We start from the raw sequence: 21,445 nt of genomic DNA on the forward strand, positions 1-21,445 counted from the left end.
CTAACAAAGTGTTTACCTGGTGTCCTGTCTTTTCCGACAAAGATAGATTCAGAAATAGCTTAAGTGAGATTTTCCTTAGGGATGAAAGGGAAAATTGATCTCGTTTATTATCTTCAAACATGAATAGTACCCAGGACGGCATTGTCCTCGAATAATAGAAACGCAAGGACTCTATCAAACATTTATAAGGCTTTCTGTTTTAGAATAATATCAGTATGTTATTCGTAAATTTAGAAATATGGATGTGATGCTGCGAAGCCGTGTGCTTTCTTGGGATTGAAAGCGAGGGAAATTTCATTCAGTTTTGCATCGTGTGGAAACGGTGAGAGTCTGGTAAGAGTGTGAAATTGTTCTTCAACCTAACTTTTGGCCTAATCTAGATCCTTTTGATGTCAACTTTTTGGTTAGATTTCGCTTCAGTTTTCAGCTGCGGGAACCCGTTAAATGGAAAATCTTATATGCATATATGTCTTTAAAAAAAACGTTTATTTCAGATAAGAAATCCACTAAGCGTCGAATAAAAAGGCCTTGTCGAGGAAAAAGAAAATTTCAAATTAAGGAGGACATAAATGAACAAAACATTAAAAAACTGAGCCGTAAATTGGAGCACAATTTTTCTATCAGCAATTTATATCCTGCTTGTAACTGCTTGAAAATTCACTATCAAAACTTCCTTTTATGCTATAAAAATATTTTGCAAAAACCGGCATGAGCCTCTCATTTGTATTTTAAAAAAAAAAAAAAACTAAGAAAATCTGTCATAATAACCAAGAGTAATCTGAATAACTAACGGAGTCTTCTCCAAACCACACAATGTGGGCAATTTTTCGTAGTGTTATCATAATTGTTTACTGACACCCCCATTTAACAGAGATAACGTAGACTGTGTGGCAAAGGGAGGAAATGTCTCGCCAAAGGGCGGCTTTTGTTTCTTTTGAAAAGAAAGGCGTTCGTTGCTGAAATTATTTTGGAGGGAAGTTTTAAATATCATGATTCCTCGGGAGGTATTTTGAAAAGATAATCGGGTTGGATGTTTGCTCAGAATAAATAATGACTTTGCTCGTACAGCAGTTGATTTCTCAGCGTCCAGAAGTCTTGATGATAACGAGACAAGCCTACAGTCACAAAAGAAAAGATTAAAAAATTTTACGAGCGTGACATAACTAAAATTTGCGGCTTATTTTACTGAGTCAAGGATAGTAAACATCCAACCTTTTGTCAATATTTCAATCCTATAAATATATTTATCAGCCTCTAATTTATTCAATTTACTTTTTATCTAATAATTCATATATTTATCTGGTACTTTTAATCAAGCTGATCGTGTTATTAAACTGAATCTGTAAAAAAGTGCATATAGCGCTGAGACGATTATGGTCATTAAGAAGTTCTTCCCTTAACACTGTGACGATAAGTTTTTCTCTCCCCAAAACTGGAAAACTGACTCTTCGCGGACGGAACAATAACAACTGGGGGAACTAACTCTGTAGAGACGACTTAGCAGCGAGAACGGAAACTCGTCACGATTTCCTGGTACACGGAGATCTGCTTCGAGCGAGCTTATACGGACGTCAAGGATAAGACAATCTTTGGTTCCACAGTACTTTTATTCTAGGTCAGGCCAACAAGCGACATGACCTCTAGCATACTCTAGTTTGTAATCATCAAAGCTGTACAAGGTACTTGCTTAAGAAGTAACTGGTGCGAAGTGCTATTGTTACACAAATCGCAATATTTGAATAAGGACACAAAGGAGCGAAAAAAAATCTATTTGAAGTTAAACGAAAACTACTTAATTATTCCATCTGTTTCTACGACGGAAAGTATCTCAAAATTAGAAAGACGGATGCAATAAACTCTAGGCCATTAAGGTAGGAAACCTAGGTGCGAATTTACAGCTCTGATATAGAAAACAATACCTATCTTCATTGCAGCAGCGCAGCTTAGGAAATAGAAAACGGAAAAGCAATTAAAAGTTTCTGCTTATTTACGCAAGATTGGTTTGGAAACCATTGCATGAAAAGAAATTAGATTTACGAGTATAAACTCAGCTGCTATCTACCATGAAAACCAATGTTTCCAGAAAGACCATTAACACTTATATGTACCTAAAAAAACCATGTAATAAATAACAAAAGTGCCGACAAGCAGGTACATATGATGAAAGCAAGTAACAACAAAAATCTATTCAAAAGCTACTGTGGTTTTTATGCATTTTTTGACTTATTGAAATGAAAGGACTTGAAATGGTTAAATGTGAAAGTTTACGAATAAATATGTTCCGAATAACACACACGGGAAAATCAGTAAATTTCCCGTAACAACACCTTTGCGAGTTCGCCCACCACCTACGACAAATAAAAGGAATATGCTTTTCCGTAAGAAAAATAGTTACAAGATTTGGGGGCGAAGTGGTAAAGGTAGGGGCGAACTTGCTTTACTTCAAGGGGTGCGCTCTCAAAGATGGTGGGGGGCGGACTTGAAATGAGGCCAAACCTTCATAAACCAAAGTGAGAAAACTTTAACAAAAGATTCCCGAGTCACTCTAAAATCATTAGCGCATTACCCCCTGTAAGAGCTGTAGTGTTGTTAAGTTTCCCCGCGACTCAGGTGTGGCATTTACTACAAAGCTGCACTAATTGGTTGGCGGCATTCATTGAACAAAAACTTCAGAAAAGGAAATTTTAAAAGTAAAACACTTAGCTGTCTTGATGTATTGGTAAAACAAGCTGTCCTCTTTTCGCTTGCTTTCTCCACCTTGAAAAAATTCTAATGTATTTGCACCTTCCGTGATATGAGTTCACGAGAAAAGTGGAAAGGATAGACGTCTCGAATTAAAAAAAAAACCTTGTTCTATTGGACCCGATTGTTCATAGATAAATTGCTATCCTGCGGATAAGGGGTCAACAAAATTTGCTGCGTTATACATCAGACAGAGATTCATCCAGTGGGTAGCGTTATCCAGCCTTCAAATGACCATGGCCGTGAGTGCAAACTTTTTAATCTCTTTTCCCTTCTCCTGCCACTCGCTGTTCCTCAATAACTGCTTATATTCGAGGATGGTACATGACAATGTTTTTGTTCTTTCCTGCAAAAGTTTTTCAGGGGCGGCGTTCAATGAAATAGATACTGTAAATCGCTTCTATGGCCTTTAAAGTGGCAATCTGAAATGAACCAAAAAACTTATTGCAGAGATTTTTGAATTCGTGCATTGATTTCCTTAAATGCTACTCTTTATTTCAACAAAACCTATAGTATTTGTGAAGCTAGTTTTATTAGATTTTTCAAATGGTTTTCTCTTGAAATAAATTTTATTCCTTAATTAAGGAACATTGTTTAGCTTTTCTAGAAGTTTTCAGCAGAATCTTTGCTGGGAAAGATGAAAATAGCACGAGTGATTTCCAAAATTTACAGATAGTGATAGCCTGCAGAACAAGCGTATTTTGTTTGCGTTTTACAGGCAAACGGGATAAGCGCTAGGCGAGTACGAAGCGCGACTTGCGCGTTAGTCGAACTAAAATGGTAGACTGTCAGACGCTTTTGATTGCCAACATTGTTTAAAAGCCGAGCCGAAGATAGAAATTTGCACCCACTATGAAATAACAAGCGCAGATAATGTTAATTTTTTTTAATGATTATCTGGGATATTGATCGAATGAAGCCTTTAAGTGCTACTGTGGTTCTTTCTTACTTTATTTACTCCGAGCTTTCGCCGTTCTACGGCATCATCAGGGATCAAACATTTAGTTAATGATTATCGTTTGAATTTTATGTCATCTCACAAATTTGTAAATGCTCAACAAATGATACCATATATTTTAATCCTGCTTGGTACAGATCAATTGGTCAAATTTCATAGTTGGAGACTGTCAAAGACAAATTTAAGACAATCTGTTCGGTGCGCATGATTTAGAAAGCGTAAGGCAATGAAGGACTGTGGATAAAAACGGGCAATCTGCTTAGTGAAGCGCGGGAAAATGAAAATGGTCAAGTCGCAATTATTTTTAAATTGAATCTGATTGGTGTAGAGGATGATGTGGGCAATAACAACCCATCAAACTGAGGTGAATCAAAATCAGTGTTTTTTTGGATTACCATAGTGATACCTTCATTTGCTGTGATAAACTGTTGTGGTAACATCGGATTAGATTTAACGCCGGAGACCACAAATCTTGCAAAACGTTTCTGACAACTTTATCACTAAAACTAGCTTTCAATCAATACGTTTACAGAGAAGAGAACAGATTTGCCCAAGACATAAAGCCAAAGTGTAAAAATGACGGTAACATGTTAAAAGCCTCTAATTTTTTTCCATTTGCTTAAAGGGCAAATGATGCAAACAATAAATTGCTTGAATTGAAAAGCTTAAAATTCACTGAAATATAATTGTAAGCAAATGTAATAAAATTTCATTATGCAAGCGGCTGTTACAATAATCCAACTTATAAAGCTGCATCGCTGAAAAGAGATTTTCTACACTTTAGGAAAGAGTAATGGAAAAATTATTATTAAATATTCTTGTTTTTCTTTCAAGGGGAACTTTTATTAATCGGTGGAAAAACTCGCCCCGTTGCTTGTCTCTGTTTGTTTCATAACCCACTTGGGAGACAATAAAATCGTTCATTTTGTAATTAAACTTTGCGATAATAGATTGACACGAGTAGTTTATTGCAGATTGCACACATTTTTCAGCCTATGAAGCGGTGTCTAGCTACATATGTCTGTTGACTTGCTCATCACAAGGCTGAAAAAAAACGGTGAGCAATACTCTGGAATGGGCGAAAAACCACCACAGCGATTCCTGATGGCGTACGTTCTTTTCCTTAGAGGAGACGATGGAAATTTTCATGTATTCAAAACAATTTTGTGCTTTTTCCTTTTACAACTGGTTGCTTGCGAGTTAGACGTACACGGTTCAAGGATGAGTTCACCAAAACGGGTGCAAGATTTGAATGCCGATTTCATCATTGGCGGGTCATTTCCAGTGTTTCTGAATGAGAAAAATGCCACGAAATGCAACGGCAATGACAAACGCTTTCAGCTCTTCAAATCTGTACACGGAGAGACCGTTAACTGCTATCGAATGAACTTGTTCGGTTTAATGTGGGTCGAAGCAATGTTATTTGCAATTGAAGAGATAAACAACAACTCGAAAATCTTGCCGAATGTTACTTTAGGATACGATATTCGGGATAGTGCGAACGAGGTGCAGTTCGCGATGAGCAACGCATTAGACTTCTCAACTAATCGAGAAGAGATGTACAGAATTGATGTCAATACAAATCGATCCTGCTCTAACGCGTCCATCGTCGCTGTCATTGGTGGAGCTGGCTCAAAAATATCAAAAGCTGCAGCTTACGTACTCGGGGTAAACTCCATTCCGCAAATCAGTTATTCTTCCACGAGTCCTTCGCTCAGCAACAAAGCCAACTTTCCATCGTTTCTCAGGACGATCCCGCCCGATTACATCCAAGCACAGGTCATGGCGGATCTTGTGAGTTACTTCAACTGGAACTACGTATCTACCATAGCCACTGATGAAGATTACGGAAGATTAGGAATCGAAGCCTTTAAACGAGAAATAAAAACGAGGAATGTGTGTATTTCTATCGACGAATTATTCCATCCCGACTACACCTTACCCGACACAAAAGCCCAGATGTCGTCAATCGTTAGCGCCTTAAAAGCGGACAAACTCGCCAAAGTTGTTGTGCTTTTTTGCGAGATTCCAAACGCGCTTGCCCTTTTGGAAGAAGCGGAAAGGCAAGGTATGGAAGGAAAAATTTGGATAGGAACGGATTCGTGGGGAGACAAAAACTCCATTTTATCGTTCAGGGATTCATTAGTTGGTGGAATGTTAGGAGTTGTACCGAGCAAAGGAAATATTATGAGATTTGAGGAGCATATGGCGCAGTTGACACCTGCTAATACCGAACACAATCCTTGGTTTAGAGATTATTGGCACGGAACGTACAGATGTCGAAAAGAAATAATTGCACATTTGAAAGATGGTTTTAATACTTCGGAGGAGGACCAGCAAAACAGCTCGCTTCACCGAGTGAAATGCGATGAATTTTCGAATGGCAAAGAGCTGCCAACTGCAGCGAAGCTAGAACTAAACAAGGCCGCAAATGTCATGGATGCAGTTTATTCTGTCGCTTTAGCTCTCGATAAGATAATTAGGTGCAAAAAAGGACACGGCCTCTTAACAAATGGTAGCTGTCCCAGTATAACAAATGGAGTTGAAGCATCGGACGTCCTCACTTATATAAAAAATATATCCTTTACCGGAAAGCTCGGTTTTCCAATCGTATTTGACAAATATGGGGACATAAAAGGTAAGTCATTTCTCTGTCAATAGACATTAACATGTTTTAAATACTTGAGAAACAATAAGAGGCCTTTCGCTCGTTAACATCGTTCGGCACAAATTAATTTATCTTTGACACTATTGAATGGAGATTTCAGCGCTACTTGTGCTTGTCGGACATTATGAGAATTTATCACAACGCAAACAAACATGTTAAAATGAGCTAAACTGGAAACTTTTAACGCGACCGCTGTTTAAATATTCAATAGTCGAGTATTGACAAAAACATTGTCTCTGAAGGATAAAAATTCATCTGAAAGGAATCCATCCTAATCTAATTTTTAAACAATTGTAAAAATTAGGAAATGAGTGAGGCTGCGAACTTAAGACGAATCTAAATTTGAATACGTTGATTGATTTACAAAAAATTTTATGCGTAAACTCGATCAAAGTGACTTTTCCTATTTCGAATTTTGTTCGTATCATATTACAAAATTTATTCGTATATTTAATAAACAAAGGGTTTCCAAAAGCGACCTCAGAAATTCTACCTTAACAGGTGACATGCGGACTTTTGCGGGCTTTTTTTTTTCTTCAGGCAAGAAGAGGATTTTATCGGTTTCAAACCCTGTGATATATTACCATATGAACATGATTTGGTGCCGTGCTATCTAATGAAAACAAGCAGAGCGAACAATGATAATTTCACGTATTTAAGCTTGCTTGATACCTTGTGTATCAAGGACATTTTACGATCACAAAAGCTCCGCATGAGCTATAGAAAAGGAAAAAAAGGAACTACCCCTCAATTTAAATAAATTGCGCATGCTATGAAACTCGTCATCTCAAATGGCTGACCAGTATTTGTGCAATTTTTTTTCATTTTTCGCGGCTTTTTAACCTACAATAAACTCAGAAAATCTCCTCCAATTCAAAGATCAAATGAGATGCTAGTCAAACTATTCAAAGGTCAAAATGACATTATTCAATAAAATCCTCTTGTGTCCAAACTCACCTGGAGCCGTTTTTAAAATCAGTGTCAAATTTTAATAATCTTAATGTTCCGTCAAAAAGGCCTTTGTTTACTCAGTTTTATCGAGACAACAACAGCCATGTTCTTTTAGTATTTTTGTCAGGTTTGACAGAAAGACAAGGTGTCAGCGAGGTAAGGGGTAATCAAAACAATACAAAATGAGAAAAAGTGAACTTTGAGGGCGTCTTTTACTTTAATAAATGTCCTCTTATATAGCTTCCTATTTTTTGGGAAAAAACAATGAAGCTACGATTTAATTTCGGACTTGAATCAAACTCAGCTACAATATCTAGCCACTGATTGGATTTTAAGTCGTCAAAGTTATAGGTAAACTACTACAGTTGTCACCTTAATTGCACTTCTAGCAAGCTACTTTCGTTTAATTGCTTCCTTACAGCCCGTTCATTTTCAGAATTCCTGTATTTGCTCGTTGTAATCTGTTCGATCATAAGCTGTTATCAAATTGAGTAGTTTTACCCTAACATCAGCATGCATATTTTCCATTCTGTTCTCTATACATCTCCAAAGGTCCTGACAAGGAAAATTTGTTTAACAATCATGAGCGTATTTAGTTGGTGATATCTTTTATATATTTTAACAGGTAACTATTTGGTCAAGAGTTTACAGCCCGATCCAGACTCCGCGCAAGGAAAAAAGTTTATCACGCTGGGAACTTGGGAATGGGCCACTCGCAAACTCCATTTTCATAATATCACAAACATCACGTGGAACGGATGGAATCCCAGAGTGCCATTCTCACGCTGCAGTTCAACGTGTGAGCCTGGGCACTACAAAGTCCAAGGCGACTCCATATGCTGCTGGAAGTGCGTTCAGTGCCCGTTTGGAAGCATGACGAACAGAGAGGGTCAATCACAATGCAACATTTGCCCGTTGGGTTTCACTTCTTCTGAAAATCACACGAGATGTTTGCAACTCCCGGAAGTGTACTTGGAATGGCATTCAACGACTGGAAGTGTTATTTTAGCTCTCAGTGGCCTCGGGTTTTTGAGTACGATTTTCACTCTTGGCGTGTTCCATCGATATCGAAACAGCGCGATCGTAAAAGCTTCCACAAGAGAATACTCCCAGTTGATTTTACTCATGATAGCAGGCATTTTTCTTCTTCCTCTGCTACATGTAGGAAGAGCCACCGACGTCATTTGCAAAGCGCGCCCGTTCTGCTTTGCATTTGTTATCAACTTCTGGGCCTCGCTAATGTTGACAAAAACCCGGCGTTTGTTACTCATATTCAAAAACAAAATGCTCCCTGGTAAATTTGGATATGGCATTCGCTTGCAGCTCTTGTTTGCCGTTCTCCTGACTTTGCCAATAATGCTCGGCATCATACCATGGGTGTGGTCATTTCCGCCGGAAGTTACTGTGTACTATTATGACACACGCATCTGTGTTGACTGCGGCGAAATGGCGCGCAAACTGCTCATGATCGTATTGGGTTACACCGCTGTTCTGGCTATACCGTCGACGTATCTGGCGTACAGAGCTCGTAATTTGCCGGCGAATTTCAACGAAACACGATTGATAGGATTTACAACGTTCACAGTATGTGTGATATGGATAGTCTTTGTACCCTGTTACTTCGACAGCAGTGCAGAAAACAAAAACGTTGTGTTTTGTTTCGCACTTATTTCCACAGGTTTCGCGATCCTCTTCTGCACGTTCTCCGTCCGGTTGCGGATCATTTTTTTCCAACCCGAGAAAAACAAAACCGAACTTGTACGGGCCAGTATGTTTGATTACACAATGCGCGCGCGCAGTGGATCGTTCGCTGCCCGGAATCTTCGCCGAATGTCAGTAGTGACCGTGGGTACATTTTCCGTTCCAACAAAGGCTCATTAAAACTGTTAGTGATAATTTAACCCTTCAACTCCCAAGATCTGACTGTTAATCCTCTCGGCTAGCTGCTTCGCTGAATTCCCCGTGAATCAGTTACGAGAATCTTTTGCTGGATTAAGATGACAACTTCTATCTAAAGATAAAACATGTTCCGACATTCCAGATGTGTGCTCAGGGCACTTTTCGACATCCTATCTCCTGTAGTGAATGATCGTCGTCTAATTAGAATTTTTTTCTACATATTGAAAAATAAACTTTCATGATACGTGAGAGATCTTAGGTAGAATTACCTAAATACTTTTGACAAGTTTGAAACTGAAATCCAAATATTAACGACTAAAGAATGTTGGAACGTGTTTGATAACTTGAAATTTTCTACCTTTTTAAGATTGTTTTCAGAACTCATTACTTATTAATGCCTTTTTAATTGGCATGCAAACTCGCGAGGTTTATATCTAAGCTCTGAGAGAAGACAAGTTTATTCATCACCAATGCGTTCTGAAAATCATACGAGACAACAAAAACATTTTAAGTTCTAAATGTAATTTGGTTATCAAAAAGGAAGTTTAAAAATGCCTAAATTGAGCAACACAAAATAAACAGAATTCAGATCGAATATGGAGAGGACTTTGCCCTGGATTCTTCATGTGAACATTAAAAAATCGGTCGATGCTTTCCTGGCAATAGGGCGGTGGGGGGAACATGTGACTTCTCGTCGTCAAAATTAAAGGGTTGGTCTAAGTGCGAAAAGCCGAGTGAGACTGGGGGAAATTACGAGGCAATTTGGGGTTCATTCCCTCGCGGGGTGAAAACAGGGGAAAATGGAAAAGAGAAAGGACTTAAAGATTGTAATCCATGATGATGACATGATGTCATTTTTCACTAAAACACATTACATTAATTTAGCTTTAGTCGAAAAAAAAAAGTCGAGAGAAGTGTTTGAATGCGTGGAAGTATTTTCTCTTTTGAAACTGCGAAGAAGGCAGCAGGCTAAGATAATTTTCCAAAAGCAGTGGTTTTCCCTCGATGTTTGTTTCTTTTTACTTATTTTAAGTGGTACTGTATGCCTTTAATTTCAGAAGTGATAGGAAAGGAATTTTTCCCAATCACAGTTCGACGAACTTGCAAGCGAAAAGGTAACGAAAGGTTACTCCCTAGATCTCAATATCAATTCTCCTTAATGTCTTTCCTACATTTCTTACACCTTTGCTTTGAGAATTTGTTGTTTAATAGAACAGTGATACTCAGTTGATGTTTCTATTTCTTCTCATCGACTTGCTGGTTAACAATGAACTAATACTGTTGGGAGAAGTTACACCGTGGTATAACACGGATTAAAAATGACGGACCTATCATAACTTTAATGTAGGATCAATATAGAATCACCATTGAAAAACTATGACGCGGCTCTTTAGATTCTTTTAACAAGATCGGGACAAAACAGGCCATTCCGACCCTCCTTCGCGGACGCGCATACACAAACACCTCCTTCTACGTACGTTTGCTCTCTCCATGCAAAAATTGTTGGGACAACGATACAGAATTTTAGACGCTTGATTTTCTCTCCTCGGGCAACTCTTTTATGGTCGCAATAATTGACCCTTGAGAGCGCCTCGGTCCCAAGTTTTGCTTCACAACTGGTAGCTTGTTCATAGATCCATTCATAAACTGAAACGCTAGACACGCTGGCGATGTGTTCCGTCTCAGAGTCATTCCCTGAATCGGCGACAGATCAATCCCAGAAGCCTGGTCAATTGAGTAACGCCTTGTGCTTTCTATCGCTGCCTGCTTCGTGTTCTTTTCCGGCCGAAAAAAAATTACACGAACTTTTGGAAGAAACAGAAGGAAAAGCATTGAATATGCTCCCAAAATTAGCGCCATTATTGCGCAGATGTAGCTCTCCCTTCCATGAAGCGACGTGTGATGGCAAATTAAAATAGCAGTCCACGATAAAAAGTTTGTAAACATGCTGAGACATATCCATTTAAATTCGTTATAAGCTCTCGGCAGATTACGCGATTTGTAAGCAAGATACGAGCATATCGTCGCGAGAAATGAGTCATAACCTAACGAAGCCAAATCAACAGCCAAATTGTGCTCACATGACATAAACAAAGCGCCTGCGACGCTGTAATCATAAGTCACTCTTGGCGGGAAAACCAGAAGGTGGAACACGCTCAAACCAATCTGCACAAGAATCAGTGCGCATGTTAAGAAACCGTACCAGCAGTTGCTGAGGAAACAATGCTGCTTGAGAGCAGAAAAAATCTTAATCAAACGGTTCGTCTTGGTCAATAAAACCGCAGTGATAGTGGTGTACAAAACTGCGAACGACACGGTTCTCAATTTGCAAACAATGTCAGATGGCTTACCGATGTAGAGAACCGGATTCAGGAACCAAACAGCAAGCACCAACAAGGACAAGACCGTAAAAGTTAAATTTGTTGCCTTGACAACAGGGGTGTCCTGATATCTCACCAGAACACCCAACACGAGCAATGTAAGAATCTCTCCCAGTCCACACGCGGAGAGTAGAGTAACTGTTAGCATTTCTCCGAAGACTAACACTGCGAGAGGTTTGTCTACACAACCAGTCTGAAGCTCATTTGGCATTTGGTGCTTCGGGCAAACTTTACAAAGGGTCGCGGTGTGGTTATCATTAAAGGTCCCCTTAGGACACTTATGACAGTTCCACCAGCATGTCTCCCAACCATATTTGGTATAGGTACCCAGGGGGCAGCGCTCCCGGCATCCAGAATAAGGGACTCTGTATTCTTTACCAGGCCATTGAATGTCAGTCTCATTTATTACCAGTCTCTGCTCTCTGGTCCATTTTCCTACTCGGGTAGTCGCTACGGTTTTATTGCAGATGGCATGCACGTTCATGATATCAAATTCTTTATTCAATTCTCGGTTAGAGGTGAAGGATATATTAGTATTTTGACTATTTCTAAAAGTAATCTTCTCTAAGTTCTTCAAAACAAGTTCCCGCGCATACTGCAGCGTAAAATTCCCCCTCAAGCAGTTAAAACTGCTTTGCACACTATTCCTAGTACACTGGGTAACTTTCTTCACTGTCTGCGTGACTGCAAGAACTGCATTCATGACGTAAGCAGTTTTGTCCAATGACGCACCCTGCAAGCCGACCGATTGCTCACTACTACGATTTCCACAGACAGCGGACCAGCGGCTGTCTTTTTCAATCCAAGTGCAATACATTTCTGAAACGTTTTTCGCCAATATGCTGACGACATTTTTAAACTCGCCTAAGTCTTCTTTGGGCACAGACACGGTCAGCATTCCGTCCATGACGTCACCGTAGCTTTCAACCAATCGGGATCGCTCGTTTGACATGTCAGCTCTAATCCACACTCTTTTTGTCAAATTTTTTCTCCGTGCTTCGCTGAAAATCTTGGAAATAAAATCCTCGCTTCCTAAAACAACGTTTACGAAAACACTCCTACGAACTTTGATTGCCTTTACAATACTCGAAATTTCACCACTACCGACGGCTTCATGTAAGGCAATGCAGATGTCGCGTTTTTTAAGGTCCCGTTTTAGGTTTCCCATTATTCCACGATGAAAACGTTCTTTCGAACTTATGATATTTATACAAGACCATCCGAAAGAAGTTATAAGACTCGTCAACACCGCCGCAACTTGTTTATCAGAAAAAGACGTGCGGAAAAGCGTTCTGAACATTGACCTGTCATTGAGAAGTGAGCTGGAAACTCCGTAACCGATCTGCGAATATAATAATAACAACAGTAAAACAATTCAATCTACACTTTCAATAGTGTGTAAATGTCTCTTTTAAAATCTATTTATTTTGAGCTCAGTGATTAAGTAAAGTAAGAGGTACGGACCGAACTTCAACTCTAGCATAAATAAATCTGCAAGCTTTAATCCCTGTTGATGATCTTCAAACCAAAGTAATGCTCAGATCTTAAGAGCGGATCATAAGTAACAAATTGATGTTCACAGGTAAACTGCCAGTTAACTCATGGCAGGAATATAAGTCTGAAAAATTGATCGACTATTCAATGGGTTAGACCTGTCTGGTGCTACGAACAACTGAGGGACGAAGCCACATCTCGAGAGTAAAGCAGGTCTTAATGAGCTAATTTTATTTACGAACAGAAGTGTGCTCCAGGAACTACGTAAATTTTGTCTCCTTCATTCAAAAGGAAACAAACAAATTTATAAGTAAATAACGCAATATAACTAAATAACGCAACATAAGTAAATAAATTATTATTATTATTATTAAATTACTTCAAACTGCGTATTGAACATCCAAAGATTAAATTAAACTGTTGAGAATAGTCTTCAAATGTATAAAAAGTCGGCAAAAGAAGCCACCATTTTTAATTTCGCCGAACAATCTGGCCACTCACCTATGACATAACACACTTTTGATTCTCTTTTCAAATTCCCAGCCGTCATTTTGAACAATTACATGCTACACAAAATGGCATTCTTAACTCAGCAGATAATGTTCTGCACTGTATAGAGCGGCAATTTTTTTCAATAATTTCTGGAATGCTTAACGTGATTACAACTAGGTTACAAAGTTCAAAACGGCGGCTTCTGTAGTCAATTTCTTGGAACATTTAAAGAAAATTTTCGGTTCAGTTTCTCTTTGGACTCTAGTCATGCTGTAGGTAACACCCTTCCTCTAAACTAGACATGACCTCACCCCCACTTAGTTTTGATGGGAATAAGATCGAAGTGCAAATTGGGAAGTTTTGGTCGTCGGTTTTCTCGTATCGTGATTGGCTTCTTTTTCAAAGGCGCTCAAAATACAGAACTATCATCTCGGCCCCCCCTTCCTTTGATTTAGATTCTAGAGTGTGAATAATTCTCCACAGCATCCTTTTTGTAGTATTTTTCGACACAGACATTAGAAAGGAACATCTGAGGAAAGTTTAAAACAAAATTGTTCCTTAAATTTTTTTTTTTGAAGAATAAAAAAAAGCTAGCTTAAGAACTTCTAAGAAAATTCTCCAAGCAAATACAACAATAATAAAAAATAATGATAATTTACCATGCGATCACTTTCAAATACTTTTCATGTTTTAATAAACTAACGCTCGAATTCCGCGGAGCTTGTCTGGCTTATTTCCCGAACATAGCCTGGTATCATATCGAACATATCATAAACTTATCGACTTCAACTTCGAGCCTCATTAGTCACTTTGCAAAATCCTACATGGAAATAGTTGGCTGACAAAAAAATTACCTACCACATCAAACGAGCATGTCAATTTTCAGCTCTGTAGCTTTAAGTTTTTCGTCCAGCGCTATGATGACTGAAAACAATAGTGAATTTCTGGATTTCATGGTAGATAAAGGAAATGAAACTAGGTGAGCATGTTATGAAAACAATGTCTCTTTTGAGGATTGAAAGTAATTATTTCAAGCCTTTTATTTTTTGGCTTTCCAGAGATTTCGAAACAAACCGGCAAGTTTTTATTTCATTAGTGTTCAGTATAACTAATGAACTCTCAAACGTCCATTGGGTTTTGAATTCTCACTAAAAGACGAGAAAAGACGAGAAAATGAATTGTTTACAACATCCGATCGACTTTTTCTAGAAGCTTCTGATGACTTTTTACCGTAATAAAGCAAGAATATTGGAATTTGAAAGCTTTGTAGCCATAATAGAAACACTGTAATGAATCATTTTGATGAGCTGTACTACTAATTTAATTTGATGTTAAAATGAAACAAAAAAATTTTAAAAAAAAGTTTATGATTTATGAAGAACCCTTAATAATTTCTTAACTAGACAAATCTATAGCCAAAGGAAAGCCGCTAGACGTCTGTGAAACCTGTTTGGGTGGAGGAGAGTGGAATGGGTTCTCTTTGGAATTTTTGGCAATAGTTGCCATCCATTTCTCAAAATCTTAACCCCTCTAGAACATCTTATTTTCCACACCCGTTTTCAGAACTCGTCTCTAAAACCCATCGCCTTTTTTCACCTGCTCAAGCCACGAATTGGTCATGACCACCCAAAAATTCAGTTTGAATAATATATTTTTATTTTGTCTCTCTCTGATTCATTTGGATTTCCGAAGATAAAGATGTTTAGACACACTCTTGGAGACTGTACCGTTTCGAAGCCACGATGATCTATGCATTTACCCGTTCTCAGACAAAAACTGGCCAAAACTAAGCCCTTTCGGGCAAGCACACACCCTATATGGCTAGTTCATGAAATATAAAATTCAAGAAACGATTTACTTAGGAAAAATAAAATGGGTCGATGCAAACACAGCTATCCACATGCCCAAAATTAACACAGCCCCTTTGACTTAGTCATTCGTTTGGTAAAAATCCTTTCTTCTGCTAAAAATTGGATCATTGAAGTTTCTTAGGGAATTTATACAAAACATTTGAAAGCAAATACAACAACAAAAACAAAAACCTGATTTATTTTTCGTTCACTCTAGAGTAGTCTTGAAGTTTCAAAAAAGACCTGTGTCAGATCTTTGCGGGCCGTAGGGGTCCTGCTCATTTCGCGAATTGCTCTCCGACTTTAGAATTATCAGGAATTCATGGTACAAAAATCACATGAATTTAAGTACACATTTTACAAAAACAAAGCTTGTTTGGAGGACTAGAAGTAACTCCTTCCGGCCTTCTTTTCTTAATTTTAAGGGTGTTTGCATCAAACCGGCAAGTTTTTTAAAAGTGCTCGTTTATATAGGTGAATTCTACGAAAGTTTGGTCGAAAATGAAGCGTAATACACGTTCTCATGTTTATAAAATTTTGATGAACCCTCGAAATCTCGCTGAAAGAGGCCATTAAAATATACAAGAACGTACAAGAAATTGCTTTTAAAACATCCGATCCATTCTTTCTGGAGGCTTCTGATAACTAGTTTCCGTAATAAAACGACATGTGTTTTGATAGCTTTTTTAGCCATAATAGGAACACTATAATGAAGCGTTTTGATGAACTGTACAAATGAATTTGAATAATCTTGAAAGAAAAAGGCAAGCGATTAATAAACAGATCTTAATCATTTCTGATCGGTTTTTCTTTTCACTCAACCCGAGTAATCTTCCGACAAAGCTGAGAAATTCCAGTTGTCTAAAAAAACACTGTGAGTGGGGCGAAGAGGGGTTGGAGGGTGGAGACTTCTCAAGGATTCTTTACAGGGGTGTGCCGCCGGTTTCTTAAAATTCCGGCTGACCTCATCTCTGCCCAAATATATAATACCTTTTCAGATCTAGCTTTAAAATTATATTACTGCCTTTAACCTGTTCAAGCCAAGAATTGGTGGAAATCACTCAAAAATTCAGCTCGAGTGATACATTTTGGTTACATCTGTCTCTCTTTCATCCATTCGGAATTAAAAAACCAAATACGATTATACGCTTTAGTGGTTTCCTTGTTGAAAAAAACACACGCGAAACCAGACCCTGCACGTCTTACATTGGGGACTCTCTCCCCCCCCCCCCCCCACCTCTCACCCCTATCTTCAGGCTTTAACGTGCAAACCTTAGCACTTACTACGTGATCTGGTTTCACTTAAAAGAGGAACAAACAGACCAAAGACGACCAAAAAATGTCGGTGGAAGTTCCAAAAGAGAGATAAAAACCAAGCGACCGGATTCTATGGCGCCACAAATTCAGACAGTTGAAGGGAACTCGCCTCCGTGTTCAATTAATATTGTATTGTTCTCACTAATGTACTGTAATTAGCCTATTGCATAAGGAAACCCTCGCTTCAAAAACTGAATGGTGTTTACATAGAATTCTAGGTTTTCGAGTTGATATAAAAAGAGAAAAGTCGTAAAAAAAAAACAAAAATATATAAACAGCGAAATTGCAAAATTAAGAAATACACAACGTTTCGATTGAGAGTTAAATACTAGGCAGAGCTCTTTCTGTAAATATCGACTGATTTGACCCTAAAGTTCGTCGATGGAGCACTTAAAATATTTTCTCAGAGACACACTAGGTATTAGTGCAAAACCTTAATCCTGGCTGCTTCACAATGTGTAACAGTTAAGGAACGGTGGCGGTTATATGTTTAACATGATCATGAAACAGATACGAAGTCTACGCTCCCCAAAGAGAGTTGGAACCCTTAAATATTACATAACATCCTCAATTCTTAGTCGAGAAATAGAAAGTCAAAAAAACATTTCACTGGAGCACTGATATCGTTATTGTAAAATTTTTATCGCTTTTGAACAGAGCACTCTAACATTCACCCAGGATGAAAGTTATTTTTAACCGCTTGAAAAAAAAAGTGTGTTAACGTGACTTCATTTTGTAGAAGAGGTGATAAAAGATTTTCTTTTTAAAGCGAATTCGTTTGAAGTACCCTTTCATTCACCGTAAATGGGTCCACGATGTATTATTTCTTCAAAGGATAAAACCCACTCAAATATCAGCTAAAAAACTTCTCGAACGCAGCTTTGTGCACTTGGTATAATACAACAATTTCCCACCCCCCCACTCGAAAAAAGATATTGCAATGCTTTAATCTACGACAAGGAAAGACCAAAGGCTAAATCATGCATTCCAACTCGACAGGGGAGATCGCATAACCCTTAAGAGCACTTTAAAAATTTCCAAATGATGTTTTTGTTTTCATCTGCACTGCTATTCAAAATCTGGTGGCAATTTAAAATAACCCAGCGTATTTAGAGAAAATTGCTGATATGCTAAAACTTTCTCCATCCACCTTTTTACACTTTTTTTTCCGAATGGAAAGTAAAGCAATCATTTCTCGCTGTAAAAATAGGAATATCTTAGATAAGCCCCGGTAAAAAACAAACCCATCCATTCGCACGTCACAATAACTGCTTTGAAGAGGTCTCCCTGCTGCTCTCAAAAAGATGCAAATTGTCAACTATTTGAACACCATTTAACAGCAGCGAAGAGTGCATTTAAAATCTGAGGATTAAAGTGGATTCAAACAAAAGAAACATCAAACAAAATTAACATTTTTAATCAAAAGTGACGCACAAAGTGTCTGAAAAGGCGCGAAACGACCACAAAGATGAAGTCTTCGCGTCATTACGACCACGATCACGATCACGATTTCTCGAAGATGGAATTTTATTCTCGAAGAATATGTAACTATATTCTATTCATGACCAAGACAAAAAAAGAAATAAATAAGAAGAATAACGGCAGCACGGCGTCTCCACGGGAAACGTTTCACATCCTTCACTTTAGGATCGTTTTGGGAAGCGGTTAATGAACTCAGAACGGAAAAAGCGTGTCACCATTGATTTTCTTGTTAACAGACAATGTGGACAGCACATCCCGATAAGAAAAAAATTTCGTAATCTTTTGGAAAATGTCGACACGATACCCGGTAATTTATCAAACACGGGGAAATTGTGTCTGTTTATCAAGACTAGCTGTCAGTTTCTTTGTGAATTCCGCAGAAGGCGGACAAGCAAATGTTTGAATAAAGAGATTTTCGGCACAATATTCAAATCTGTGTCAAGGAAAACTGTGTCATGATAAAAGAACGCGGTGGCATTAATTGGCTATATATTTTCGCGATAGTAAAACATGTTAATAGGAGTAAAGCGATAAGATCAATTTAGTACAAATAATCGCTAAATTAATGCATCCGGCTTCACTTGGAACCAAAATATTTCCAAAAAATGTCATAATTCTTCTCACCTACGAATACTGGAGATACGTTTGCAGCGCGAAAACAAAGTCGTCTCCGATCTTACAAACATAGAATGAATTTTTCGGTGCCACTATTTCCGCAGGTGAGAAAGTAAGACGTTTTCATTCGAGAGAAAAATTAAACGAGTTTTCCATTACAACTTCCAAATCTACTAAATAAAAAAAAAAAGTTAACAAGTGGATTGCGAAATCATTCTGAGATTACGCGGAAGGTGCTTGATCAGAAATATCTAAAACAACACATGAATGTGACTTTATTATGCGAATTAATATAAAATATCAAGAAAAAAAATATCTATTAAATCTATATCCTCAAAACACTATCTGTAAAAACTACCACAAGATGAAGACAAATATTACATTAAAAACGGATCCTAAGATAATCTGAAATATACACAGGAAGACTTTTTCGTAAATGTCATACATTCGAAGACTAAAAACAAAAAAAACTTTCCGTTTTTTTTTCTTTTTCTCTTGGTTTTTGTCAGACGAGCTCAAATTTAGGCACCAGTTTTGAACAATGTTTAGAATTGCAAAACCATTCTGAGGTTTGCGCACTTTGCCCTCGAGCGAAAGACCACATTACGCGGAGCAATTTTCTTCCTTTTTTTCTTGCAGAGAAGTGATCATTGTCTAAAGATATTTCTATACAATTTAAATTTATTGACAAATGAAAACGTGCCTCTAAGATCGATCTGCACATATGCTCCCACAGGCTAAGAATGAGTGATTCGGGATTCGGGATTCGGGCTTTGAACGCTAACCGAATAAGACCTATAATAAAGTTTTGAATCAAAGTTCATGTTACAGTTCGCTTTTTTTAAAACGAAGAACGTCACTATAGAATCCAGTCAGAGGCAAGTTAAAATTTGCAATTTAAATGGAACAGGGGTCAATTGAAATAATTCTCCTCTACAAATAAAAGGAAAATGTCACGTAAGATAAAAAGGGAAAGTTTTCTTACCTGAGGTACCCCATAAGCGCTCAATATGACACTTGTAACGACAGCGTTGCCAGACAAATCTGGTCCCACAAACGCGAGCACTCCACATTGTTTGCGTGCGTTCTTCAATGAGCAGTTTTCAGATAATGTTCCATCATTTTCATGTCTCAAAATATCTAGAACCTCTTTCACAGACACCTCAGGGCTCGAACAACTGTCTCTGATATCATATCCAAGAACTGCATCGCTATAAACCGAATCATTGTTTATTGTGTAAAAAAACGCCTCAGCGAGCAGTAATCCTTCGCTCCGCACTTTGTTGCACTCCGGCCCTTCGGTTATGGGAAAAAGCCCTCCGATGATGAAATTCCCTTCTTTGAATCTTCTCCAACGACCAATTGCAGAATCAGCTTGTAAACAAAACGCTAGCGCAAAGAGCGCCAGTGAAACTCTCATGTTGACTAAGAAGACCCCAGAAGAATAAAGCAGGAACTAGCTACTTGTTTGGTGCACTTAACGATCTTTTTTAAATATTTAAATGAATCCGCATTTAAATTGCCAAAAACAAATCGTCACCCGTACGTGGAAATTAGTCCGAACCTTGAAGGTCTTCCAAATTTTCCTAAAAAAAGAAGAAAATTTTTCTCTCAGGCAGTTAAATAAGCTCTTTCTCGAGGAACCTCGCTTCTACAATGTGGAAAATGTAAAATCGTTCTCGCAAAAGTTAAAATCCGCCCAGCTAAATAAGCCTTGACAAAGTCACAAACTCTGCACGGCCTCGGAGAAAATTCTCGGCGAAAATTACAACGCTCTGCAAAATGAGAGGATTCCGTTGATTCTCAGTCGGTCTTTGTGCTGTTGATGTCGGAAGAATACTTCATAATTTCCGAGTAGCTTGCCGAATAGTTTATTATTTGCGCTGTCATATACACAAATCAATTTTGACAACACTTCAAGTCAGTGGTAAATAAACGATTCAGCCAACCACTAGAGAAAGCCCATTAGGGGCAATAAAATAACTAACTGGAGGGTGGAACGTGTTTACAAATGGCACTCGTTCTTGTGAGGGGGAAAAAAAGCAAAAAACAAACAGGTGCAAACCTATTACGAAGATGCAAAAAAGGATGCCGCGACTGCATTTGAAATGAAACGAAATATTCATATTAATTCCATGTCAGTGATCTATTGCATGCAAGACGCTTCGAATGAGAGAATTAGGGGGAAAAAAGCGTGCAACTTAAATGGTTTTCCCAAAGATTGGTTTTCACAATTTATAGATCTTTCGCCCAGCGCCGCTCTGTGTATGCGCTTGAGTCTTCAAAAGCATGTAGTCTGGTTCTACTGGAGCGATTTAGACTAAACTATGGACACTTAAAGATCACTGTTGCCGATATTAAAACTGAATTGAATAAAACAGGATGAAGTTTGGACAACCCCCTTCGGCTCTGACTTCGAAATAAGGAAAAAAAAAATAGAAAAAATAGAACGCCGCGTTCAAAAATAACTAAGTATTCCTTACGCTCTCTTTTATATTTATACCAAAATTGACAGTGTCCTCACGAGATCTTTCATTAATTCCATTTTAAATGAGAAAAAGGCCGCATAGCAAAAATTAATCTGTGACGAATATCA

At 38.1% G+C, this 21,445-nt stretch overlaps 2 protein-coding genes across 2 annotated transcripts; one reads left to right on the plus strand and one right to left on the minus strand.

Annotated features, from left to right (window-relative positions):
* The first annotated feature begins 232 nt into the window (after positions 1-232).
* LOC113677976 (extracellular calcium-sensing receptor) lies at positions 233-9,334 on the plus strand. Its single transcript, XM_027194843.2, has 3 exons — positions 233-333; positions 4,675-6,338; positions 7,945-9,334. Exons 2-3 carry the CDS (start codon positions 4,718-4,720, stop codon positions 9,198-9,200), a joined length of 2,877 nt encoding a protein of 958 aa, XP_027050644.2. The 5' UTR covers positions 233-333; positions 4,675-4,717; the 3' UTR covers positions 9,201-9,334.
* Positions 9,335-10,137: 803 nt separating this feature from the next.
* On the minus strand, positions 10,138-20,750 carry LOC113677977 (extracellular calcium-sensing receptor). Its single transcript, XM_027194844.2, has 2 exons — positions 19,835-20,750; positions 10,138-12,941 (listed from the first exon to the last, which is right to left on the minus strand). Exons 1-2 carry the CDS (start codon positions 20,267-20,269, stop codon positions 10,743-10,745), a joined length of 2,634 nt encoding a protein of 877 aa, XP_027050645.2. The 5' UTR covers positions 20,270-20,750; the 3' UTR covers positions 10,138-10,742.
* Positions 20,751-21,445: the final 695 nt, after the last annotated feature.

This window comes from Pocillopora damicornis, chromosome 1 (assembly GCF_964200805.1).
Source record: "Pocillopora damicornis chromosome 1, jaPocDami1.2, whole genome shotgun sequence".
Classification (NCBI taxonomy): domain Eukaryota; kingdom Metazoa; phylum Cnidaria; class Anthozoa; order Scleractinia; family Pocilloporidae; genus Pocillopora; species Pocillopora damicornis.

Coding starts and splice junctions, on each gene's coding strand:
- LOC113677977 (XM_027194844.2), bottom strand. CDS start 20,269: ATGAGAGTTTCACTGGCGCTCTTTGCGCTAGCGTTTTGTTTACAAGCT. Junction 12,942..19,834: donor GCGCTTATGGGGTACCTCAG/GTAAGAAAACTT, acceptor TTATATTCGCAG/ATCGGTTACGGAGTTTCCAG.
- LOC113677976 (XM_027194843.2), top strand. CDS start 4,718: ATGTCTGTTGACTTGCTCATCACAAGGCTGAAAAAAAACGGTGAGCAA. Junction 6,339..7,944: donor CAAATATGGGGACATAAAAG/GTAAGTCATTTC, acceptor ATATTTTAACAG/GTAACTATTTGGTCAAGAGT.